The sequence below is a fragment of the Lepidothrix coronata genome, unplaced genomic scaffold (assembly GCF_001604755.1).
Source record: "Lepidothrix coronata isolate B3197 unplaced genomic scaffold, Lepidothrix_coronata-1.0 Scaffold10, whole genome shotgun sequence".
Classification (NCBI taxonomy): Eukaryota; Metazoa; Chordata; class Aves; order Passeriformes; family Pipridae; genus Lepidothrix; species Lepidothrix coronata.
Genome location: NW_016690190.1, coordinates 8042116 through 8070114, shown reverse-complemented (window position 1 = coordinate 8070114; position 27999 = coordinate 8042116). Strand labels below are relative to the sequence as shown.

The 27999-nt window shown below is 39.9% G+C and overlaps 1 protein-coding gene across 1 annotated transcript in view; it reads right to left on the bottom strand.

The window, feature by feature from the left end:
* CACNA1C (calcium voltage-gated channel subunit alpha1 C) overlaps nucleotides 1-27999 on the bottom strand; it is a 439532-nt gene that overhangs the window by 168688 nt on the left and 242845 nt on the right. Inside the window, exons 6-7 of the mRNA XM_017804609.1 lie at nucleotides 10321-10482; nucleotides 8227-8423 (exon numbers count right to left, since the gene is read on the bottom strand). Of these exons, the coding sequence (XP_017660098.1) occupies nucleotides 8227-8423; nucleotides 10321-10482 (359 nt within the window). The remainder of the gene's footprint in view (nucleotides 1-8226; nucleotides 8424-10320; nucleotides 10483-27999) is intronic.

Here is a 27999-nt window from a genome sequence, read left to right as displayed (position 1 = left end):
CCTTATCTGATAGGCACACTTGCCACTCACAGATATTGTAAAATCACTAAAGGTTTGCTGGAGAAATTACTATCAAAGAGCCTGAATGAGGTGCAACTGCATTACTGACAGACAAGACTGCCCCTTCTCTTTTTCCTGTGAGTCTTATAAGCAACACCATGTAGGCAAGATCAGCACAGTGTCCTGACAGATGTCTTCTAGATATGATTTAAAAATCCACTGAGTGGATGTTTTCTAATAAATACTACTAGAACAGTTTGGGTTTGAAGGGACCTTTAAAGGCCATCTAGTCCAACCCCCTTACACTAAGAAGTGAAATCTTCAACTAGATCAGGTTGCTCAGAGCCCCATCTAATCCAATCTTGAATGTTTCCAGGGATGGGGCATCTACCACCTCTCTGGGCAAACTGTTCCATTGTTTAACCACCCTACTTGTAAGAATCTTCTTCCTTATGTCTAATCTAATTCTATATCTAATCTGCTCTCTTCCAGTTTTAATCCATTACCCTTTGTCCTACCACTACATGCCCTTGTAAAAAGTCCCTCTCCAGCTTTCTTGCAGGCTCCCTTTAGGTACATACTGGAAGGTGCTGTAAGGTCTCCCTAGAACCTTCTCTTCTCCAGGCTGAACAACCCCAGCTCTCTCAGTCTTTCCTCATGGGAGAGGTGCTCCAGCCCTCTGATCATCTTCATGGCCCTTCCTCTGGACTCACTCCAACAGGTCCATGTCCTTCCTGTGCTCAGGACCCCAGAGCTGGAGGCAGCACTGCAGGTGGGGTCTCATGAGAGCAAAACAGAGGGTCAGAATCCCCTCCCTTGACCTGCTGTCCCCACTGCTTTGGGTGCAGCTTTCTGGGCTGCAAGCAGCACATTGCCAGGTCATGTCCAGCCTCTCATCCACCAGAACCCACAAGTTCTTCTCCGTAGGAAGACTGATTCCTCTGATTTCCTCTGACTGAGTCCTAAAGCCTTTATTTTCTGCTTCTGGTCATTTTGTATCTTTAGGGAGATGTGCCCAATACTGTTTTCAGGTCTCCACTCTGGATGCAGTTCAGAGGATTGGAGTTAGAAGGAGACAGTTCTAGAGGAGGCCAGGGGTGCAGACTAAATCTACACTTATGATGGTATGGCCACTCGTCATACTGAACCCTCAAATACTGCTCAGGCAGAAATCCCACCAAAATCTCAATGAATAAAGCTAATAATAATGGACTAATTCTCTTTGCAAGCAGGAAAGACTTACTATTCATAGTAAGATTGGTGATGGTTCAGTTGTATTGCCCTCTGCCTCAGAAACAAGACATTGAAACAAGTTAAACTCAAAATAAACATGAATTTTATAAATAGTTCTAGACACACAACTTGTGTCCTGACCTTGGGCATATTCTCTTGTCTTTTTCTTTCCCAGGATCTAGGTAATGAACAAAAGTCTGTTATTTGTGAATTTGTCTGGTGGATATGGGTCCATATCTAACAACTCTGAAGATAATTTTTTCAGAAGGCAACAATCATCAGTTCTTGACAAAACTGGTAGTAGGACCCAAGCAGTGAACTCGCAAACAGAGGCACTCAAAATCCTAAGTCAAATAGAAGTGTCCCAGTAGCTTAGCTCCTAATTTTATAGCTCTGGGATAAAAGATTAAAGTCAAAAAAAGGTCTCTGTGGTAATCAGACAGCAGCAATTAGGAAACAGTCTAAAGAAGAACACAAGAAGAAGGAATAGAGAAAGGGCAACAGAAAGACAGGGCTATTAAAGAGGTCCTTCCCACGCAGGAGCACTGGGCAGAGGGTCTCTATTAATACCTCCCCACAACCAATGCCAAACCCCTTATTTTTAACTGAGAGTTTCTTTCCATATAGAGGAAGGGGGCTGAGAAGTCCAAAGCAGAGTTCTGAAGGTCTCATAAAAACTTCATTTCACACAATAAGTGCATGAACAAATGTTCAGCAGCAGGTTTTTGTGGCAGATGCCAATGAGTAAGTCACTGCTCTTACTCACTTCCAAGGCAGTGGGACAGGCAACCATGACAGTTGCATGTGCAGTTGTTTGTGAGGAAAAGGAAAACAGATTTAGGTCAGCATTTATGCAAACTATATGTGGAAACTGCTTTTTTCAGTGCATTAATGCTGTGGCCCTTCAGAGCTCTGAACTGTGGGCCCTCTCCCCCTGCCCACCACTGTCACAGCCAGTGGAGATGAAATAACCTCTGCAGTCACAGTGATGGGCTGCTCATACTTGCGTGCTTATTCTTTGTAAATTTTTCACATCCATGCAAACCCCTGCCAAAAAGATGATTAAAAAACCTCAACCCCACAACAATAAAAGCCCAGCATTTTCTTGGAGGGGTGGGGGGTGGGTGGGGAAATAAACGCCATGGAAACATGTAGACAGATATATTCTTAGAATCAGATCATTCTCTTTTGTGGAAAGCCTTACTAATTCAAGCCTAAGTGCTGCAAGAATAAAGGGTTAGAAGGAAAAACACAGCTGGCGAAAATTGGGGGTTGCAGCTCTCCTTTTAATGTCTTCCACTTTGTGGCAATATCTCTGTATTTCTCACATCTTCCTCATTGGCTGCAATGGGTTGGGGGAGGAGGGGTGAGAAAAGCTCACAAGATCTGTCAGTGCTGTCAGCAAAGTAAATTACTTCTGTTGTTCAATTTGTTCCATTTTGATTTCATGATGGGAATTGTAAGGGTGACTTTAAGCCCTTGTTTCAAGCCGATTTAATGACTCTTGAAAGCATGATCTCACAGATTCAGAGATGGAGGGATCTTCTGGGACAGCCTGTTTAACCCACTGCATCTATATATGCTACTCTGTGCTGCCCATTGAGTCTCTCACTACAGTGTAGTGGCTCCACTGCACTGCTTTAGACCACTAACACATTTTCTTCCCTATGGTCTGGGAAAGCCTAACAAGGATTTTTTCAGTTAAATCTGAGTGGGTCAACTTACTATGCACCAATCTGGGCATCTCTTCCAGGGACAGGTTAGTGCCCTGGATCTCATCCAGACTTGGCCTTAGCCCATCTATAATAATACCACAGTCTTTAGTTTACAGTTAGAGCCTTGAGGTAAACTGTTCCTGGAGGCACTGCATGTTATTGTCAGAGACATAACCAAGTATTCTGAAATGTTGTCCAAATGAAATGGTCAAAGCCAATATTCTAAAATGATGGCAGGCTCAAGGCTGCTCATTATTAATAATCTTCAAGCAGATCAAGTAAAATTACTCGACCCTAGAAATCAAGCTGTAATGGGCAAGCAGAAAAACTCGGGACCAGGTTCTCCACCACCCAGCAGTAGGAACTGCCCAGTGCAACAACATACGGTTGTGTTTTGCAATTTCTCTGTGCTCTGTTTTCATTTATAGATACGACTGCTTAGATGCAGGGGAGTGGAGAACACCAGGCACGTAAAACTGAGGCTGCAGTGGGCAGATTTGCATGCAGTGTCACAAGGCTCCAGCTGCAGAGAGCACATTTCACACAAAGATGAAAACCTTTCTAGAGACAGGGCACTGTCCGAATTGTATTTAATTCAGAAGTGAAGCTTCCCCTGAAGGACAATAACAAACTGATTAAAAATAATTAAAAAGAAGCCCTATTAGGGAAGGTTGAAAGAACTGAATCTGTTCAGATTAGAAAAAGATTAAGGGAAGACGAAAAATGCCTAAAAATACTTAAACAGGATGTTATAAACTGCTCAGGAATTAATTTTCCTCCTTAGTCAACAAGACAATACGAAATAAGGGACTGCAGCAGAGACTGATCACAAAATTCTAAATGACTTAATTTGTAACATTTGGATTTGCATCTGCTGCAGGAAGTTTCAAAGACTGAGGGGTCTTCAGAAACGGGCCTTGGTGCCTGCACCAAGCAAGCTGCTAATGCTGGCTGATCATACGTTAAGGAGAGTTTTGAGAGTAATAACCTCAATCCTTCTACAATGCATATGAAAAATTATAATGTGGCATAAGAGGTGCCTGTCTACTCAAATGATTCTGTGAACTGACTGCACATGAGACAGAGCTGCCTGGCATTTATACTGGGACATAAGTAAACCTGGTAAGACTGAGGCAGTATAGGAAATGTGTTTCTACAAACACTTAACACTCCCTTCAACAAAGATCAATTCTTCAGTGAAGAGTCAACAAGGTTGTTTAGCACGGATTTTCATCCTGTCCAATATAGTTATTTCACATTAAAAATTTGGCTCCTTTTAAGTAATTATCCTGACTTACATGATAGCAGTGTCAAACTGTTTTCCCTAGCATTTTTCTTTCACATTTCAAAAGAAAACAATCCACTCACAAGTCTTATCTGCTAAGTGAGAGAGGAGATTGGAAGTGTATTGATTCTTAGTGATGTCAAGTCCTTCTAGGGAATAAAAGTTTATTGCTTTCCTGTCTCTGATTATCTTTTTGTGAAGATGTAGATCACGAGCTGGGAAATACTACTACTCCATGGGAGAGGAGACATGCTTCACTATACAGGAGAAAAGCCTACACAGGGAAGCATGAACAAAGAAGCAGGAAACTGAAGATAAAAATTTGAAGAGTTATTAAGTGGATTAGGAGTCCAGGGCTTGTGGAAGGTCATACAGCTTTCTAACTTTCAAACATGCAGGTTTAACCTTGCAAAGTGTGGCAAATGACAGACATAGGTTTCATGAAATGACCACTGTATTTTTCAGGGTAACATGCTAAAATGTTCTAAGCTCCCTCCATTCCCACTGAGAGGAATGCAGAGATCTAGGTATCCTTCAGAAATTACTTTTTGGGAAATAAGAAGTTATAATTGAAAAGCACTTATAGAAAAGTTCAAAGCAAGGGTATTGCTCCATCGTTTAAACACTTCCAGCCAAGTAATTCAGCCCAGAGCTTTATCTGTTGTTCTGCTGAATTTTAGGTCAGGCACATATTTTCAGATTTAAGAAGGGAGCAAAGAAAACTCCCTACATCCACATATATGCCCCTGGAAGACTATCTCAACAGATACCAAAGTCTTGATTAGGCATCTGTGAGTCCTCGTGTTGTATTCTAACTGTGTGTGGAAAATCTCCACAGCATGATCAAGATTTTGCAAAATAAAAAGTGAGATCCTGACCTTTCGAAATTAATGAGAATTTTGCCATTGAACCCAGCAGGACCCCAGATTCAAACCTAGTTATCTACCCTGAACTGCAGAGGAGCTAAGAACTTGACAGTCTGCTTGAACTTTGAATGCTCAGCACTTTTAAATATTAATTCATTAGCTTACATCCTTAAGTTTAATGAATGACCTCTGAAAATCATCACCTAAATTTTTTGTTCGCAAAACTGATCTGCAGACAAAATTTTCTTATACTGTTCTTTAATCTGTACTTTCAGTGTCAAATGGACAACAAACTCTACCTCAGGATGTAGTTGGAGAGAAAGGACCTTTAAGTCTGGATTTCTAACTTAATTAACTGTCCAGATTTATTGTCTTATAAAGCAAATTTTAATTTCCATGACCTCACTGTGGATCCAAATCTTTCAGAGTTATCTACTTGAGAAGAGCCTCCTATCTCTGCACTCCTGTGGAGATGCATCCCCCAATGGGTTGTCTATGTCAAGTCCACTCTGGCCAAAAAGGTAAAGGAGGGGGAGGAGAGTTGTGTACAAGCCAGACTGCACTGAGGAAACAGTGGCTCACACTGACTTTAAGACAGATACTTGTATCCTACCTCACTTACTAAAATTCTTCTGCCACTTTCAGAAAGTGAAATGTTTCATCTTCTCTATTCTTTGCTATCCAGAAGTCACAGACTACAAAGGTTTCAAATCCCAATAGATGTGGTTTGAAATTACATGAAATTACAGTGTGAGTGTTTAGAGACTGTTTCTACCTATAAATATTAAAAGGACAGTCCTTCTCGTAGGTGTGCCCTGTAGTAAGTGCCCAATCAACACCTGCCCCCAGAGTAGCACAGACCCCTCTGCAGCAGGAAATACACATCCCATCTCAGATACCTTCTTTACCAGATGGCAAGCACTGATCAGACTTGACTTCTATCTGCTTCTTCAACACAGCACAAAGAGACAAAAGTCCCATGGGACAATAGTACTCTCAGGATTGCTTACAGCCCCATAACTGAGTATGTCTGCCAGCTCAGGTGTTTACTCAAACTTTGTATTTCAAGTCTTTAAGCGTTAGGTAATGTTTCTCTTCTTTGCAACCTAAATTTCCTCCTCTTCCATTACTGAAATTTTTTTCTGCAGTGCTAATTCTTATCTTTTGTAGTCTTTTCCAGGAATAACTGGGAACTGATGATAGCAACTATTTCTTTTGTTTCCAAAGCAAGCATTCTACCAAAGCCGTAATCTAAGAGGCTAACTATATGGATGCCCCTAAAAATAATGAACATCAATCTGTATTAATTGCAGGTCTAATTTCATCATACTGTCCCTAAATAAAAAAAGAACAGCTCAGGAAATCAGTTAAAAAAGCTGTCTGAATACCAAATAAAAGGCAACATCTAAAACCCAGGTTGGTGCAGGGACACCCTAAAAATCAGACTGTCAGCACAGTCACATTAGAAAATCATTTGGCAGTGAGTTTATGCTTTTGGCACCTGTTAATAGATAACTGATAACTGAGTTCTGCATGATTTATATCCAGCCATGAAAATGACAAATGGGCTCAAAAGGGTGGGAATTGGAATGGTCTTTCATAGCTCGTGTCTTTGGAGAAACTGCTGATAGCTCGTGGACAGGTTTCACAATTCTAAACGGTATACACAGCCAAAACTATTTTTATGTTTATTTCTGATACCTTTGACTCTCTTCTATTTCCCCTGTACTACCTATAAATTCTCTCACTCACACACAGGCTGGAGAAATGTGAGCTAGGTGTGATAAGAAGACGGGTATATTATATATAGCCATAGCTGAGCTGTGGAGCAGTTTCACTCTCTTCCTTTTCTGACTTCTGTTCTTCTTCATCATTTTATTAATCTATACCCTCTTTTCAAGTAAAGGCAATATTTGTGCTCTGAGACCCAGACTCCCCTCGTGGTTTGATCTCTGCCCTTTATCTCAGGCATTAGAAGGAAGCTAGAGTCACAATTCTAATCTAAACTTATGAGGACAAAGAGACAACTTCTAGCTGTTCCACACAGAGACCATCTATTGCAGATAAGCTAAATCTTCAAAGGGAAATCTCGTAAACTCTAAATCACTGCTGGGTAGAAGACAGCTTCAGACTCATATTTAAGAGAGAAGCTGATGTTGATTAACAGTGCAAGCTGCCTCAGTCCAGATTATCCTTCTGTGTGCTTTGGGTCTTGAGCTTAGTTGCATCATGCATTGTAGCACATCCTACCATCTTGGAGAACCACATCTCATGATGTGCCAGTCTTCCAAGTTAGTGAGAGCCTGGGTTAGCCTTTTACAGATGGGGCTGTGTGAGAATTACATTCCTGGACCACAACTTGCTGCTGCAAAAGCTGATGGCAAGATCTGAATCCAGAAACACGTTTGTATATGGTTTACAACTGAAGGCTAAATATGATTTTAACTCCTGTAGTATAATTGTATTGTAATGAATTTCCCAATATATTAGGAATTAAAAGGTACAAACTAAAGCTACTGAGATGCCCAGAATTAAGGTACAGGACAAGATGAGACTCCATTTAGGCTAAAGATAGTATCATATTTTGGCTAAACATGTAACCATGATTGATACCAGTATCAGAGTTACCAGCATTAGAATAAATTCTTCTATGCTAAAAGTCATAATCATAAGTAGTGCTGGAATTTGTGAGGCCTTTCTTATAAAACCTACAAGCTGATCAGTGTAGTGCCTTTGTAACACAAATGCCACAGGCAGAGCACACGATTATCTGTCACCAATACTTCTACATCAGTAATCTGGAGATGTATGAGATATTTCACTCCTGCAGAGAGGGTCTTTACATGACTTCCTGCTCAACAAGGGTACATTGCAAATCTTCAAATCAATAAGCCACTCGCCTCTTTCAAAATTAAAATATCAATGGAAAGTCAACATTTATGTTTGATTTAACTGCACCAGATAAACCCTCCCATTTTACCTAATAATATGCTGAGTTAATTAAAGCTCCATGCTAGCAACCATGCCTTCACCGTACAGAGCAAGCAAGAAAGCCAAAGCCCCCAAGTTTCCACATAGCCGTAAGCACATGAGCAGGACTTTCAGCTTATCATTTTCGGATACGTACCCAGTAGAGCACATCTGTCCAGCCCTCCATCGTGATGCACTGAAACACTGTCAGCATGGCAAAAGCAAAATTGTCAAAGTTCGTGATGCCATGTTTAGGTCCCTCCCAGCCTGCCTTGCACTCCGTGCCGTTCTGGCACTGCCGCCCGTGCGCAGACTGGGGGGCACAGGGAGACGGGTCGTCTTCTGCAGGTGTATCTTGAAGGAGAGAAGGGGGGGGGGAAAAGGAGATGAAGAGAATGAATTGCCACTGGACCCACCGTGAGGGATATCTGATTTTAACAAATACATTTTGCAGCGAGTTTGACAGATTTCTCAGGAATACACGAGCGACTGCTGGCTGTTGTGCTTCACTTTCTTTTTGTAAAAATAAAAAACAAATAAAGTAGCAAAGCTGTCAAATTTTATAGTCAAAACAGAGATGGACTTTTTTATCAAAGCATACCCTCCTGTGAGGAGGAAGTCACGCTTTTCAACATGAGAGGGAACGTAAGACCAAGTCTATTATGTTTCCTTAGGCTGCACGTTGTGACCATAATGGCAGCGTGTTCATTCCGCAGTCACCCGGCATCTGGGTTAACCTTGGAAGGGAAGTGCAGCACTGATGGCCATTCTGCTGAAGGAGGCTGAGCCCCTGCAGCACACAGGCTTCAGTGCTCTGGAGACAAGATGATATGGCACTGGGCCACTGCTGAATTAGAGCAGAGAGCATCTGGAGCTCTGCTCTTCTGGAGTTTAGAAGCTGTGTGGCATTTTATCAGTAGCCCAGTGGCACTCAGAAACTCTGTAAGGCAGTTGCTTGATTATCGACCCCTTATTCTGTACAGATGTTTTCAGAGATCTGAGAACCCATACAACAAGCCAAACTAAATGCTTTGGTATACAAAAAATGCCACAGAAAACATTTTTATAATCACAAAAACTTCTGCAATATTCTTTTAAAAATATATGGATTTCAGATCTTAAGGCTACATTTTTAACAGATGAAGGTATGTATGTGTAGGGGAGCAGGTAATTATGTTTGTTTCACGTCTTATATGGTAAACAATTTAATTTTCTGAAAATTATGATCATATTCTGATCATTAAAGAATGCCACAAACAGTAATATTAGAATTAGATGCCATAATGTAAATATTTCCAGACAGAATGGAGAAAGATATGCACACTTTAAAATGTAAACCAGAGCGACAATTCATTATACTTCTAGCATCATTTCCAGAAAATGAAATCTGCCAACATTATAAAAGCAGAAAATACAGAACTTCTGAAACAATTTCCTGCTGTAAAATATAAAATATTTTCTTAGTTATGAGCTGCTCTGGGTCCTAGGCATTAGCACCCACCACCACATGAGAAATCGATGCTGTTCAAGTTCAACAAATCAAATGAAAAAGAGCAGATGGTTAGATGAGTGAGTGACAATGCAATTGAACTACTTTGAAATGGGACTATTTCTTTCTGTAAATAATTTGAAAGTTCTTTCCTGATGGATTTGATGCAAAAATTTTCTTCTCATTAATATAATTTTGTTTTCTTTCTAGCTCCATTTCTAACCACAGCCTTTTTTTAAAAAAAGGTACAGCCCTGAATTATATATTCCTTTACAATGATACTGGTTTAAAACAAAGATGTATTTGTGTATGAGATTTATAATAAAATATATGAGTTTTAAATTTCTGTGATGTCATGTCATCTGTAGCTCAGTCTGCTAATGACGAAATTATCACTATTTTAGTGTTGCTTGAGCCTCTGGCAGATTTGTTAAAGAACTCAGGTTGGCTTGTTGTGCCAAAGGTCCACATTAAAAAGTCCATGACTCTGTTTAGCAGGAATCAATAGCTTTGCATGTAGCCTTTACAGACAGGCCAACAGCTGAGTGTTCAAGATGAGGAAGCTAAACTGTCACCATTGCAGTCTCTCTGCATCACAGGGGATTCATATCCAAGAAGCAGAACAGAGGAGCCACCCCTGTGTAACCCCAAACAGGCAGTGAGCAATAGCCACCCATCTCCTGTGACAGCACAAATGCTCCATTACTTATGGGAAAAGCCTCCCTCCAAAAATCTTTGTATGTGTGTACGTGTTCCCCTTACCTATCAGTCCCCCTTGCACATGGTAGCAGGTCTTATGCATCTTCCCCATGAATAACTCCAGTCCAATGATGGCATAGATAATAATGACAAACAGCACCAGCAGGGCAATATGCAACAAAGGGACCATGGCCTTGATAATGGAATTTAAAACCACCTGGAGACCTGCAGAGAGAACAGAAGGAAGCACTTATCAGCAAGAGAACAAAATTTAGAGAGGCTATAAATTGCACAGTAGTATGTCAGTTTTATTGAACTCATTATCTTGATGATGTAAAGATGTACATTCACAGATCAACTCCCTCCAGAAGTTCCCCAGCATTTCATAAATTTACGATTTTGGTCTAGATAACAGACTAAAGTAAAGCTTACTTTAGATAAGATACTAACTTACCTGTCACCAAAATACCACCTCCCTGGTGAGGGAATATATTAGCTGTTTTGCCTATTCATGAAAAACATGCCTAAGGTGTTCCACACGCAGTACTGGGGAGAGTTACAGTATGGAGAAAACAAAGAACAACCAGAACTGAAGTGGGACAGGAACTGTGAGACACACAGCAAATGCTGGGGTGCCACAGAGTTGCACTCCGGAGTGTGGGGAGAGATGACAAACTGAAGTCACATCCCTACTTTGATTCTGGGTTCCTGCAGAAGTCAAGAAAGTCCCAGGCAGAGCCTGAGATGCTGAAGGACCACCAAACCCACACTTAGTGAGAGCTCCCAGCCTTCTGAGGATCGCCCTCTTCTCCACATCCCCCTCACCTTACTTCAGTCTCAACAGAGGGAGAGTCAGAATCAGCAGTGTTGGTTTTGCTCCAAGGATTAGGGATCACTTTTTAACAGAGGTTGTCCAGAAAGGGGTATGAATAAAATATTATTACATGACTGTTGGTAAGGCATGAAACTGTTAGAAGTCCTAATCATGAGGAAGTCAAACATTTCCAGAATGGGAAGGTGACTTGCTGCCAAGTTTTCTAAAGCACTAAGCAGCTGTACCCTCAGATACACTGGACTCAAGCTGCAGATTCATGTGCCTCTCTCTGTCTCCTTCTCCTCATTTTGTAAAACCAGAATAATAAAGCCAGCCTCATAAGCCTTTAGTAAGGATTTGCATTTACAAATGTCTTAAAGTTGTTATCACTGGTAGCAATGATGGCAACCACTGTCACTGGCAAGTTATTAATGCTGGAAGTATTGAGAGACCTCTAGAACCCTATAGTCTACAAATAGCCACACCAGAACAATTACGAGCTCATGATTTTGCAATGACTGAGAGCCAGAAGTCATTAATGTCTCCTGCAAATGCTGTCATCTCCTCAGAGAAGTTGCTATTAGCTGTGATTTTTGAAAAATGTGATTCATGAGCTGTAAATGCCTGTTATACATCTGCCAAGAGAGTTTGCGATAACTATTAACTTTCATCATTAACTATCATCTGAGATTTTCAATTTTTTTTTTTTACTTTAAAAAAAAAAAGCCAACTAATTTAAATACTTTCTTATAAGGATGACACATCTCTTGACAAGCACTTTCACTTGTAGGCAATCCACTTGTCAATTCACAGCTAAGGCTGTGTTTGCTCCTCAGCCTTGATGGAACACAGCAGAAACCATCAAAGGTGGCATCAGCTGCCCGGCCAGCAAGATCAACTCACTGCCTGCTGGCAACCCAGAGCTGGGTACTAACATCCCTCTAGTCAGAACATGTTTTCAGGTTTCTACAGTCAGTTCAGATATATGTTAATGGTTCATGCTGCTATCCAAAGGGAGAGATGCTCAGCATGAAACATTCTGGCTTTCACAAACTGATTCTTACATGAAGTACATTACTGACGGGATCAAAACATCCCGTACAAGAATGGGCCTCTTTGCTTGCTCAGTTGCCTCTGGGTACTCCTCTGGGTAAGTAATGCCTCTGGAGGAAAAAGAAATTGCTGTACTTACATGAGGCAGTCAAGCTTTTCCTCTAGATGTTCACATCGTTCAGTCTACTAATTCTAAATACGTACAGAAAACATCACTCCAATTCTTTATATCAGTCAGGAATGTCACATTCACTAGAAAATCAAAACACTGTCCCATCTACTTCCAAAAAATGTCAACAACACAAGAAAGTTAAAAGACTACAGATGGCTACAAACCTGAAGAAAAAAACCCAAAACTTTGCAGGTTGAAATATTTGTAGCTTCAAACAAATCTACATAAAAGCAAATAAAGGCCTCCTTTTTTTAGTGATTTTAGGGGAGCCTTGTTAATCCAATATGTAGCCAAGATTACGAGGTTAAGATTTCTAATACCAGCTCTTATGTAATTTACCCTTAATTATTATTATTAATTGATTTATTATGCATCATAGGACATACCCGGTACTCTTGAGAGGGTACTGAGAACTGACGAAAAGATGAACAAAAAAGCTCTCTCATTTTAAATACAGCTTCATTATCACTCACTTCATAAAAGTGCTTCAGCTACTACAGATGTCCAGAGAAGATAATATCTGCACAAATCAATGCCCTTTGTGTTAACAAAGCAGTACTTGTGAAATCAAAGGCTTGCACCATAAACATGAGATGACAAGGTGTTTAGGCAGCCAAGGGGAACAGGTACCACCAGAAGATGTACAGGACCTCCAGCCAGCTTAATTAGAGAAAATCTTCTTGAGGATAATAAACCAGCTTTGAAGAGGAGATGAGGTTCTGAATACTGTTAGCATGAACTGATGTGTGTGCTGTGCAGTGCTCCATTAGGGCAGCCTGTTTTCAAATCTTGATGATTCCAGTAATTAGCAAGCTTAAATACATTACCATTAAAGTATTCAGAGAGAAAAGTTAAAAAAATACTAACTATGCAGCAACTTGGGAAGTGTCCTCAGAAGATGTAATGTATGCTACTTGTGGAAGGGCAAGAGATACATGCACATCACCAGACTCCCTGCATTGTTGTCAAGCTTATTGCTGCAATACAGCTACTGCCTGTAAATTACTTTATTCTCACTTAGGCAGCCACTTGCAACACGAGTACCTGTTGCAAGGAATGGTATGAGGAATCCTGCCTAGAGAAGTCAGAATGCCCAGTCAGAAAAGGATTAAAGGAAGAGCCATGGGCAGGTGGAACAGAGAAACTTTTTCAATAAAAAAAAACTTCACATGCCTTAAACCATATCAAATCTATGTTCTGAAACCTGAGAGGTGCAGATCAGTGTCTGGGGATGATCACAGGCATTTCTGATCAGAGTAAATGGAGGCAAATCATCCCTTTACAAGCAGTCACAAAAACTTTTTCTAACAAAAGGTGAGAATTCTACACACTTTTACAGGCTCTTTCCCTGTGTAGAGAAAGAAAAGACAGTTCAGCTTCTAAAAGAATGACTTCTCTGACCCAACTCATACATGCTCTTAATCTTTGCAACGGTGCAACACGTAGGTATCACCCAACACGGGTGTTCACACCATTGCACATCTTTGGCATTTTTTTCTCACTTGTGGAGGAAAGGCTTGCACTCCTAGCAATGGGCTGTGCAGCTTATAATCGTAATTAAATCAGAGTGGTGACCCGATCAGACTGCAAAGCTGGCCTCTGGATTTCAAGGAGGTGATACCATTAACTGCCTTGTCACAGCAGAGCCAAATTTTTACAGTGTTGCTTTACCGGGGCTGGCAATGCCGTCCTTGGCCAACCGTCAACATGAGGTCTTGACCTTAAGTCCTGACAAGCAAATATAAAAATAAATGGGTTTCAAATATTTGGCATTCTAAACGTAGTTACTCATTTGTGGAAGCTCTCTCCGTGTGCTAGACACTCTCCAGACATCTGTGAAGGTACAGCATCTGCCTTGAGGAGCTCACTCCAGGCTGGACACAGACATAACTGCACAGGGATTAGGGAAAGTGCTACGAAAGGGATTGTTTGCAGTTTTTAAGACCAGGCTTTTCTTCTGTTAATAATTGAAGATCTTAAACAACTCGTAGTATTTATTTTAAAAGCACTTCAGTTTACCTTTAAAAAAAAAACCCTCTTGGCTGAATTCTGTTGGCTGACACTGATTCCATAAATGTTTCAGCAAGCAAAACATGCTAGTGCCATTCCCCGGGCTTACAGAATTTAGCATTTATTTACACTGATAAAACATTTTAAATATTTATTACATGGGAAAAACATTGCTTTTTATACCAGGTCAAGCCCTTTTTTGCCTCTAGAGGACTGCATCAACCCAAAGGTTTAGGATACAACTGGGGAGCAGGGAGACTAAGGAAAAAAAAGAAGAAAAAACCTTGTACCAAGTAACACTGATCTCTCTCAAAGCTATGGGAAATACACTGTTGGGGGTGCTGCAGGTGTTTTAGAACTATTATATGGTGCTATACTTTTCTCTCAGGAAGACAGTGATGAGAGGGGCTGGTTGCTGCCTCATCGATTCCGGCAGTTATTGAAGAATGTGCTTTATCTCTAAGCATGTAAGTGTCTGCACCTAAAGCAATGGGATTACCTACACACCCCGTTGTGTACTTACAAGCTTTTTTGGATTTCAACCAATGCTCTGCAAGATGGCACCAAAAAAAAAAAAAAAGTGCACCAGACTCAGCTGCTAAAATGCACTTGGCGTTGTTGCATTGTGGAACATATCCAAGGAAACTAATGGTAGGTTGGTCTCAGAACTCACATTTGGGCCTTTCCAAGCACAGCTCTAACTCACATTTTTATGTGTCTTTAATTTTGGATCTGATCTGGTATGCTGGACAGGGCAGTTTCCTGTTCTCATCATTTTAGTGGTCCAGGTCTCTAGAGAAAGTGTATCCCAAGTCTATTCTTCCATTGGTTTTGCAGGGCTATATTTTGACTACCCCGTGGGGATGCCTGAATCATAAGTATGAGCAGGGACAGTCTCATATAAATGACTACTTGAAAATGAGCAGGAAGAAAAGGGAAAGAAGAGGACTTTCAACCCCATCCATCCCTCCTCTGCCTCCTGATACACACACAAATACACATTTTCATACTTAAGCCAGTGCCAGGGGTGTGGGAGGTAATTATTTTTCTGCTAATATAGTTCAGAAGAAAACTACCACTTTCTGCAAGCAGGGAGGAAGCAGGGGAGGATTTGTGACTCAGCACAGTGCCTGACTCAGATCACTTCTGGGAACCACTCTTCAGTGACAGAGTTTATGCACCATTCCCAGCCAGGAGTGAGGCCTACCCACAAATCACAGTTATTTCTGACGATACACTGAGAGACTGCCACAACAGTTATCTGTATTTCCAAAGCACAAGCAATATAATCAGCAATATTCCCCAAAGTGGATGTTTATAATTTAATAAATGTAGACATCAGCTAAGAAAATTGAAAAATATTAAATATTCATAAATATGAGAGGTTTTATACCAATTTTAAAGCAAGCCTGGAAAACGTCAGACGGTTTTAGCACAAAAAGGTCAACAGTCGTGGCAAGATATCTTAGATAAGTACATCTGCAATGATTTGTGAGGGAAAACATGGAGGACTTTCTTCCCCAGTGTTACAAAAGGAACTCATATGACACAGTTCAGCTAAGGACAGCTGTACAATAACAGTTTGGGAAGGTAGTCCCTTTCTGTCTTGCTGGAGTCTCAAAATATTAGTAGCAGATTTCTAGATAAAGCAAATTCTGTGGGTGTAGTGCAGCATTCCTGGGGCTGCAGATGTCATTTCTATTTCAAGAATAATAGGGAAGCTCTTGGAATAGGAAGGAAAGGCACGACACAGGACAGAAAACTAGTCGAAGTGAAAAGAAAAAGGAAAGACATCTTTTTAAGCTGAATGGTGACTATTTTGGAGCAGGTAATGCCATATAAACATACACAAACATTGAATTCAAAACCATGTCCTGGAATGAATAGAAAAAGGAAAGTTTTGGCATCTGCTCACTCTGTTCTCACTCCTGCATTTTCAAACCATGTCTTCATTGACTTCCCAAACCGAAATACACACACAAAAGGAGACTCATACAAATGGGGATGTGTATGTGAACACAATTGCTTTATGTTTGCCAAGTCTTGCAATACCACCCTTGCCTCATCCTTTGAGGCGAGAAAGGAACAGCAGAACAAAAACAAAAGCCACAACAAAACCCAGCTCTTCTTTCTGGATCCTTTTCTCTTGGGAAGCAATTCATCTTAAGTGTCCTCTGCTTGTCAGAGTGACCTAACTTAGACAGTCAAACAATACAGCTTGCCCTGAGCATGGTGGCCACACAGTCCCAGCTTTTGGCTGCCTGAGGAGGGTGGTTTGGATAGATGTACACACTGGCTTAGGCATTTGGACTCTCTGCTGGAACAGACCTCTTCTACCACTCATACAAGCATCTCTCTCTCCTCCTGGGGGGCTTTTTTTAACAGCTTTTTGTTCAAAGTACATAAGCGTTGACTTTCTTATGAAGCTGCTTGATGATTAGAAGACCTCACTCATCTTTCCAGATCCAACACATTAGATAGCTCCTACAAGCTCAACTTTATCCTCTAACCAGTTGATCTTAGCTCAGTTCAGCTGAAGATGAGGTCCAGGCAAGATCTTTAGACATACAATTAAAAAAAAAAAAAAAGAAAGTGCCTCTCCCATGCAGCTACCTGCATATAGAGAAGGAGTGTGGGGGCTATTTTGAGCAAAATCACAAATGAAGTCAGGTAATTTAACTTTGAGGCTCTTTTGAACAAAGACCACAGCTTGTTGTAAAATAGTCTAATGAAGAGAGCAGGGAGGATGAGGTCAAGTACTCACTGCCAGAGTGAGTACTTGACTTGTAAAGGGGACTTGTAAAGAGTGGTTGAAGGTAAGGCAGGTAAAGGGTGTGCAGGAGCCCTGGCAGTTTCTAGGCCAGCAAGGGTCAGCTGTCATCCTTTCCCAGGAACTAGCTTTGATTTTCTCCTGACAGGATGATCACGAACTGAGAAAACTGTTCTTGGGCCCATTGTAAAGGTTTTATCTATACTTAATCACTGTGAAGGATCACAAATAGGAAGAACTGTTCTTCACCCTTCCTAGAGCCATGCAAACCCAAGGACAGTTTGGCCTGAGGACTGCACCAGTTCTCAGTGAAATGACCCATCAGATTTCCACTTCTTTAATTGCTTCATTCTCAAGCACAGCTGTGACAGAGCACAGTTTTTCAAGCTCCAGTTCAAGAGGAAGTTTTGGTCTAGTCCTGTGCCACTGGATTCAATCAGAAAACTTGTATAGGAATGTGGCAACATGAAGTACTGTCTTTAGTCTGGTCAAGTGAACTGAACCCCTGAAACTGATAGTTAAATAACCTCTGAACTGAGATAAGGATGAGAAAGCTTTGTTTCAGGATGTTTGTTGTTGTTTGTACACACCTCTGAGAAATGACTACACACATGACTATGTCCTAAGGACATAATTTTCAAAACAAGGAGCTATGGACACCTGTAAGTGCTAAGGCATCATAGTAACAGAAATGGGCTCAAAGCACTTGGGTCTCAGTTGTTTGAGTGGAGCACTAATAACTGTTGGGTTACAAGTGCCTTTGTAAAGTTTTCGAAATTTTTTACTGTTTATTCTCATAATTCCTGAGTTATGTGGATGTTTATCTCCTTTCTGCATTATAAATAATAGAGTAGTTTAATTGTTTCAGGTTCTTCTTTAGATACTCTTTTTAACTCATCACCTGTGAAGAGGTTTAGAAAAGGTAAAAGCTTGAAAGTTAACGAATGTTCACAGGGATTCTGCAAATATAGAAGTGCATCCAGGGATGATGATATTATAGTCTTGTAGTACATGGAGAAAAATATATTGATGGCAGAAATTGATCTTCTCGCAGGTTAAATGCTCCAACATATAAAAATTGACATACTCTGAGCTACACTAAGTTTTAACTTCTCATGAAAAAAGAATTACAAAAAAATTGGATAGAATTGCATAAATCCTAAAACTTTCTCCTTAGCTGGCTATTTGTGTAGGAGAGCAGCACTGTATATGACAAACACAGGCAATAAAGCCCTGGAGAAGAAAACTCCTTCTACCTCTTAACTTGGGACAGTGCTTAATGGGCATAGATGGGACTGAGCTCTGGAGAGACACAGCATGACATTTTCTGGAGTATTTTGAGAACCTAAAAATAGGAAGCAACCCTGATCAGGTAATGAAAGAATTTATGCAAGCCACACAGTGTGTGATCAGTGCTGTGTTGCTGCCTTGATGTATACTTTTGGTGTTTTTTTGTTTTCTCTTTTTAGACTCCTGAAAATGTTGTTAATAAAAAAATGCATGGTATGACGTTAAAATCTTTGAAAAGACATGGCCAGACAAATCTGAACAACTCTGACTCTTAGCTTTAAGAACAGAGAGTGGATTTAGGCACTTATCAAGTCAGTGGTTAATCAGTCCCATCTCAGAATGCCTAAAACTCCAGCTTGCTTTCCTTTTCACACTAGTAAGACTGTTGTTTTTGATCTTTATAAACCTTATTAGACTTAAAACTCTGCTTGCACGCATCAGCTAATAAAATGCTTTAGAGGAAAAAACACTTTCTGACATAAAAAGCAAAACCTCCTTTAGCTCACTAGGTAGCTCCAGTATATTTGGACAGAAAAATTAATGGTTACAGTTCTCACAAATACATATTTGTCAGAAGAAAGAATGGTTCTTTATTGATATTTACTTCCTTTGTAACTTTCTTTACAACTTGAACAATTCAAAGATTTTTCTACAGATTGTGTATTGCTAGAATGCACTGAAACTAAACATGTATTTATTTTTAATTTCCTTTTACATATAATAAGCTGTCTAGAGGGAATCATAAGGCTTTCCTGCTGCAATCTGAAGACCTAAATTAAGTTCTTAACAGATACAGAAATCTACAAATATAAATCTGAGAGGAATTTGGCCCCCTAGAAGTAAAAGTAAAGTGAAATCATGATAGTCTGGAATGTGAAAAGCAAAAGGTGGGCTAAAGCTTGAGTTTAAATTTTCACTGCTCTTGTGAGGGCATGGGTGAGACTCAACAGTCCTTCATTTGGCAGTGCTTAGTATAAACAACAGAACTGTTAGGTTTAAAACAAGCCTTTGTAAAGCTTGTGTATATGGATACATGGACATACTGGTTGGATCTCTGACCAAGACATCAAACCTGCTTAAAAGGGACTTCATCTTTTGGTAACTTCCAATACATATAAAAACCAATGTCCAGCAATGGCCTATGAGAAAACACCAGTTGCAGAAACGTGCTGAACAACAAGAAAAAACACTTATTACAGAAAAAAAAAAAAATCACCAAACCCAACAGCCAATGCAAAACAAGACAGAAATCTCAGCCAGGCTGCTAGTTTAGTGTGCTAACAGTAATAGAAAATAAATACCCCCAACAGATTATATTTCTAAGATATATAGCATTTGCTATGTCCCAGTTCTCACACCAGGCACGGACTAATGCCTTCAAAAAGGGGAGTCCTCTGCAAGAATGGTATCTCTTTGTAAGATGAGATGCTTGAAGAAAGTTTAGAGAGGAGAGGAGGTTTTGTAATCCAATAATGAAATTGAATTTCCATAGCTCTTCCCACTGCTAAAGAAAACAAAATTTAGTAAGTCCTATGGAAAAAAGTGACAAAAATAGATTTTTTGAATAATTTTTTCTATTTCTTTTATCCATTCTGTCAAAAATGCTTTTGATATAAAACTGTTGAGCAGCTTTAGCATCACTGAAATTGAAAAAAGATTCTTTGCAGAGGGTTAGCAGATGTTTTCTGAATCATGATTGATGTGGTAGGGCAAACCAGCAGAAGATAATCTAAAACTGAAAAAATAAGAGGCATAGCTACTAAGACAACTCAGAAAAAAATAGTTGAAACAAAGGGCAAAACACATGTGGGATAGGTTACTGTTACATGTGTTAAACAGAAATTGGATTTGCTTCTGGAAAAAAGGGAGGTTAAGAAAGATGTCTGATCTCCTTCCCTTTTCCCTGGCAGAAAGAAAACTTTGATAAAATTTTAACTGGGCAGGTTATGTGGGCTGTCATCTGTCTTTGGTTCATACTTCTCCATGATCAGAGTAGCAAATTATTTGTTCCATCAGTGAACATCTTAAGCAGAGAAAAGTTTATTAGCTTTTCATACCAGACAATCTCCCCGTGTTCTCAACTTGCACAGTAATACCAAGCAGATGTAACTCAGAAGGCAGTAGCTGATTTTGGAGAAATCTACATTAAAAAGAAGAGGGAAGGTCTCCAACAGATTTATTTAGCCACTGACATTTTAAAATATTATTTCCTCATATTACCTTCCTCTCAATTCAGTGTTCTTTTGTTTTTTTCTTACTATAGCACTTATACAAGATGCCATATTATTACAAATTCAGATAATCACTGAAAAAAAATAATTTATTTGTAGACCTAAAATGCATTCACTGGTTGAGAGAACTATCTGACTGGTCCACTGCTCTGTGCTTTGCTGATATTTTGATAATTCTTTGTGAAAAATCACAACAATGACTACAAGCATCTAATAATGCTTTTGGAAGGTCGGGACAAACTGAATTAATTCAAATAATGCCAGAATCATGGAACATCCATGTACAACTTTGTGTCCTGAGCAAAACCTATGAACTCTCTTGTGTCCCACTTCTGAGATGACTGCTACCCAGTGTGTGTTAGTCACACCTTTGAGAGAGGATGGAAAGAGAATGTTAAAAAGTCCCAACAGGTCAGTAACACATTAATAGCCATACAGGCACTTTAGAGAAAATGAACAAAGGACTTGAAATTGTTGCTTACAAGATCTTAAATTAATAAGCAAAACAAAATTCAGCCAGTTGGAGTCAAAGTATGCATTTGGTGCAAGCTTGGGATGACATGAGATGCAGTAGAGATGTCATCTGGGAGAGAATGTGAGAAAAAAAACCAGAGTAGATCATACTCTTACTATTTTGATGTGGAACAGCAATATCTTGTCTTGCCCATCATGGTGACAGCAACAGCCAGCAACTACAAGTGAGCAACAGGGAACCCAACACACTCCTGCTGATACCAGTTAGCTACAATCTGTATGGATGCTTCTGCTCCTTTACTGTCCAGACAAAAGCATATCTAAACAACACAAACTATTCTTAGGAGACAGCAGATGGCATTCTTTGATTTTTCAGATGCTTTAGGACAAGCAATGTTGATGGCAGGGGCTCTGTCTCAGAGCCATGCCCTACACCCAGTTCTCTGAATGAGAACTCTGGGCATTACATGAAGAATGAAAAAAGGGAACTAGAAAGAAAGTCTGATCCATCCAGACCACTTCTGAAAAATCTCTTACTAAGCCAAGCTAGAATTTTTTTATTATCTCCATGTCTGCTCTTTGATGTCAGAATGGGCTTTGTTCTCTTCATTTGGAAGGGACTGCCTGCACCCTGATGTGGTCCCACATTATGGTATTGGGATTTTTTGGTTGTGAAGACATGCTGAATAATGATGCCAGCATGCACAGTAATTGGTAGGATAAAGGCTGACACTGTTATTGGATACATTTGTAGTTAGTGTTATTTTTAAAAGAGCTACATAGCCAAGATCAAATAAATATTTCCCTGTTTTCACTGGCGTTCCTTAAATATGAGCAAAATCTTTATTACAGCAACAGCGTGCCTCTGTGAGTAATCTTCTTTACCAAGATAAACCTCTTTTGGCTACATCAAGTTAACTTCTTCTGCCATAAATTACATCATTCTGTAGGTTGTACCTCTCAAGGAACAGTGCTTTAGGTCCTGACCGTGTAATCCCTACTCACAGGAATGATCTTCACCTACGGGAGATGCTATGCTAGAATCAAGTTACTCCCTTGAGTAATGGTGACCTAAGCAAATAAAGGACTTGCAAGCATGTGTAGAGTTTTAAGTTAACTATGAAGAAACAAACTTAATGAGGACATTTGGTTCAGACTGTTCTATCTTTTTTAATCCGCTCCCTTCCCATTTGTAATGAAAGCAAAACAAATTGGCCACTTGAGATTAAGAACAGCTAAGCAAGGACATGGGAAAGGTGGTGCAACTTGTCCTCACATGCTGTATGTGCTGGAGAGATGGTACAGACAGTTAAGAAGTCTTGTTCAAGAATGAAGGAGAGCATCAGAAATCTGCCTGAGAGCACGTTTCCTACAGTTTCTAGAGCTCAAGAGAAAAGAAAGGAACTGGACTTGGCAAAACCCGACATTATTTAATGTCAAAACAATGACGTTTGAGGCAGAACTGGAATTTGGAAGCCAAATTTTGCCTAAAGGTATTTGCAGCAGTTCCCCCTGTTGTCAAGTACCTTTATTCTCATAGGTTTGGTGGCAGTAAACTGCCAAGTATATAATGTCTCTTCCAGCTTACTGTATTCTCTTGTTCCTACACACAAACCTTTCACAGGTGGGAAGCTCAGATCAGGCCACTTCTCCCATCTCCTCACCTTGAAGGCAGGATTTTCCACTGGTATGCAGTGACCACCATAACCTCACATGCATCAGAAGGGTAAATGTAAGCCCCTTGCTCCACCAGTGACAGTGAATAAATGCAAACCCTGTGCAAAACACGACTGTCAACCATACTTTGCTAGAAACATACACATTGCAAAAGAAAATTGACTTTCTGACTGCCAGTTATCATTTCCTTAAAACTTAAGACTTAGCATGTGCTGTACAACATATAAAAACAGTCAATGGCTCATATGTCTTTGCCATATTCCAAAAGTACATGGTTCTCAAAAGAGATGTCATTTTGGATTTGTTGAATTCTCTGTGTTTATAACCTCAATTACATTATTTCCTCAACTATATGAGGTGTTGTTATTTTCTTGCACAAAGCAGAAAACAATGAGAAATTACAGTTGAAAAGTTCAACTGGGCAACAACAAAAAAAACCAAACCACCCATACATCCCAAATGAAACCAGGTAATTGCATTGGATGTGTTTTATTTCAACAGCTGCAAAATGGAATCATTGCAATAGACTGAGCTGTGCTGTCACAGTGGCTGGGAAGACACTGCAGGCCAAGCAGGAGGGCAATCACAGGCCAGACAGTCAGGTGTTGGGGACAGAATAAGGTAAATGTCACCACTGCACACTGAGATACAGAAAGAGCCCAACAACATCTAGAGCTGCTCTAGGTCCCGTCCTCACGCTCCAGTAAGGTGGTTTGGCACACCCAAGTTGACACAGTGCTGTAACTGAGAACAGTGTATTTCCCCTGGGAAAGAACATTTGAAGGCAGTTAAAAATCACCATTTCAACCTCCCTTCTTTACATGGTACAGGCAGGATGTGAGGTTCCAGGAGCACAGTGCCTGCAGCAGGAACTTGGCCCTCTGTGTGGTGCTTGATCCTTCTCTACTGGCCTAGCCTTCTGCACACACCAAGTGGAGAGGTTATGAGGATGTTTCAATCACATCCAAGTTCAATTTGGCTTCTGGAAAATTCAGGTTTACAAGGATTACACAAGAGAGAAAATGTTATATCTGTTCCCCCCTGGTTAAGGACACTACCTCCAAATCAGCTCTGGTGGAAGATTAAGTCTTTGGCATAGTACCAGTTTCTAGCTCACAGCACCAAGAGATCTTCTGATAGGCAATGAGCATCAACCCCCCATTTTTATAAATCATTTAAGAGGACATTCAGAGTCCTGGAATCAAGGATGATACAGAGGAGTTGCTTAGTTTTACATTAGGAGGATTACCATGGTGAGTCGGACATGTCCCTGCTGTCCTGAACTCTGTAATTTACTCTGTATTTTGCTACAGAAGTCCCTCTGTATTTTTCTTTCAGTGTAGGGTATCTCTGAATTATGAAATTATACAGACAGAATTCTCCTATGATTTCAAATTATTAGATTAGATCACATTCCTTAAGAAAGGGGAGGAAAAAATATTGCCAGTCTTACTGTTAAGAACAGTCATCACTGGAAAATGCAGACTATAGCCTAAACATCTTGTAAGCTTTTTAAAGCCTTTTGCTCTTACTTTTCCATAAAAAAACTGACCGCAATTTAATATGCAAAATGTACTTAGGCAGTGTCCCAGACAGAATAAAACTAGACAGAAATAAATCCAGCCCTATCACCCCTGGGACTTCCTTGCTTCATCTACACGCAATAATATGGCAAATTAATAACAAACACAACTGGATGACTTCGCCAATCCAGCATCTCTCAAAGGGGCAACACTTCCCTCATGCATTACTCTGCCCATAGAGCCTTCAAGGTTTTTTTTCTTCTCATCTTCATTGCTGTAAGTGGTGAATGTGGCATCATATATGTGGGCCTGAATGGTTCAGATCTATCAGGACATTGCAGGTAAAGGCAGGATACTTTACTACCTATTGCAAAGTTCAAAGAAACAGCTTGATTAACGCCAGAAAGTTTGAGATAAGGATGGAAGATGACTGTGGTAACGAGAAAACACTGCAAAGAATATGGGGTAGAGAACACTGCTGGGACTGTGAAAAGAATGATAAATTTTAATAGATAAGAGCATTTTAGGGCAAATGAGAACTAATTGTAACGAGACAGACTAAAATCTAAAAATATTTAAATTTTTCATTCACCTTGTCTGAAGGTGCCCAATTTTCTCATGAACTCAGAGTAATCATGGACTTCAACAGAAGTACCATTCTGAAAAATTAGTCACTCCAGTTAATTATTTAAATACATGTAAAGGTAGTCACCTCGAGGCATTCACACAGGAAAATTCTAGTCTTATTTCATATTAACTAAAAAATGTACTCAGCCAGATACAAGCTGTTGTTTCACTAACAGAAAGACATTTCACTGTTGGGAGGAGGGTTTGGCTGAGGTTCTTTTGCTCATACCCTCTCTTTCCCAGTTACAGAATTGTTGCATCTCCCGTAGACCATGTAAGTACTGGTGCTACACTGCCTTCGAGTAACTCTCTTGCTACAAGACTCCAGTGAAGCTTGAACACATCACAAGCTTAGCTTTTGCATCATTGCTTTAAGAAATAATCATGATGGCAGGTTTTTGTTCTAGTGGAACAGTGAGGTTTCCTCTCCAGCTTTGGTAAGCATAACATGGTCTTCTGCCCACATAAATCTGTGTTGTCAGCAGAGGAGCTCATTGAAAATACAAATACGGAGCACAACATCCACTCAAATTATATGGCTTCCAAATTGTCTAGAAGCAATTATTTCTGGCAAATATCAGATAGACAATAACCAGTGGCAACAATGTAGTTACATTAAGACAAAGTACAACATAAAGAGGATGAACAGAATGTATGAGGTGGTATAATTGAGCAGCAGGAATAAAGGTGATAGAAATGGAATTTAATAAGTTGAAAGGGCATGAGTTAGCATGCGTAGGAGTAACTGATTGCCCTTTCCAATATTCAGGAGTGATTTTCTTTTTTAATTGGATCATACTTCTTCATTGACGAATTGGATGCTTCTTTTTGCCCTCCTCAAGCACAAAATGTTTAAAACAAGTTTTAAAACATGTAATAATATAAAATTGAGAGAGAAAAGTAATCATCAGAAAACTTTTAGCACAAAAGTGTTGACTTGATTCTGACCCTAGAAAGCTTTATAATGCTTTACACTCCTGCCAAAGGAGATCTGGGGTAATAGTTTCCAAGACAGTAAAGTGATTAAGTTTTGGTAGACATGCTGATTTTGCACTTGTCTACTTATGTCCATCAAGGGAATTTTTTTCCTTCTCTTTCCTTTCTCAAACCAATATATTGATCTTAATGCCCAGAGAGGTGGTTGATTCACCATCCCTGGAGATTTTTAAACGCAGATTGGACGTGGCACTGAGTGCCATGATCTAGTAAATGGACTGGATTTGGACCAAGGGTTGGACTCGATGATCTCGGAGGTCTTTTCCAACCCAATTGATTCTATGATTCTATGATTCTATATTAAGATGAGTGTTCCAATGCACGTGTGAAGTTTTTCTTATAAGGAGACTGCTTTGGTACACCAGCAGTAAAGTGATTTCAACAACTGAAATAAAGTATGCACTACAAGAACTATGTTAGTATGACAGTGACAGAATAGTTGAACAGTGAAATCTATCCTGTGTATCTATGATATAAAGTACTTAGGTCTAATTTTCAAAAGTGACCCACCACTGTGAAACCTAAATCATCCATGTGCTTTTGAAAATATTCAGCATTAGCTTACACATTAATGCCAGGCTAAACAGACTGAGCGTGGATCATTTTTCCAGAAGCAGTATGACTTCAAAAATAGTTGGGGGCTGGGAAAGAAAAGTTTGCCTAATTAGCTCTTACACTTTATTTTTTTTCAAAAAGCAACCGCAAGAACGGGATGAGAGCTGTGGGAAGTATCTAATCTACTGCTCTGCCATGCACCTCACACAGGCAAAACAAAAACTGTACTTCTCACTCAAAGAAAAAAGTTTTCCAGAAAAGAACTCAAACTACTTAAAAAAAAAAAAAAAATCAAACCCACAAAAAAATCCCAAACCAAACCCAGTCTATCCCTATGGCACTGCTTGGAAACGTGTAAATACTTAACACTATTTTTTGAAGTTGTACCCAAATACAGTGCCTTTGAAGGCTTATCCCATGATGCTACAATTGCTTTTTGTGACATGGGTAAAAAAATGTCTGTCTAATCTTTTAAACAAAATGTCCATCTTCTTCCTTATGACAAGTGGTCTTGTGAAAGTCCATATAACCACAAAGCATAAAAGCATCATCTGTTCTCTTAGAGATTATGAAATATTGATGTGCCCACAACAGTCATCCAGATGTAGTCTTCAGGCTTTGTTGAATTCATAACCCCAAGCCCTTCTGATTTTAGGAGGCACTGAAATAATTTGAGGCCTCAGACCATTCAAGCCTAACAAAGATTGTCAAAGGTACCTTTGCTTCTCTGCCCATGGGTGAACCAGCTTTGCTTGCAGATGAACCACTTACTGCACTGGACAGTCCCTGATTCCTTCATTGAGACATTTACTGGCAAGAGACAGCCAAGTCCCGGGAACTAGGAATGCATGGGACTTGGAGAAAAGGGATTCTGAGCTCTGAAGCTTTCAGATAGTTGTGCTGACCTAGGTGTCCAGCACTGCCAGCCAACATGAGACAAAGAATTACAAGCCACTTCTGGAAGTGTTAAACCTTGAACTTTCGCTTCAGTCTCTTGATCTGCAAAATGCAGACACCAGTGATTTACATCAGAGGGCAACTAGTATGTTTTTTCCCCTTCAAATCATACTTATGTGGAAACTCTCTATATTCTGAGACAAGTTTTTAAATGAACAAACCTGAATACAAAAGATGTCCCTCTTAAATTACATTATTTCCTATGGATTGAGCCAGAGAGAAAAAAATCTACACAAACTCCTTGTGACTCAGAAAAAATGATTCCATGCTGCAAGCCAGTCCCTCCACTTCAGACAACCTATTTCCCAACACCAATTCTGAAGAATTTAAGATTTGCAGGCAAAAATTCACCATGTGTTTCACAAATCTGGTTTATAAGAATTATTGTGCTTTACAGACTTTTTTCCAAGCAGTGGTAGTTAGATCTGGACCTCAAGCCAAGCAGCAGATGTTGGAATTTCCATGCAGAAGGCAGCTGCCAATGACCCAGAGGATCCCCTCTTACTAATGAGATGCTGCTTCCATACACTTAGAGAGTCTAAGCGAGAAGAAATTGCAGTGCATGTTACATTCATGTAATTTTAGGACAAATC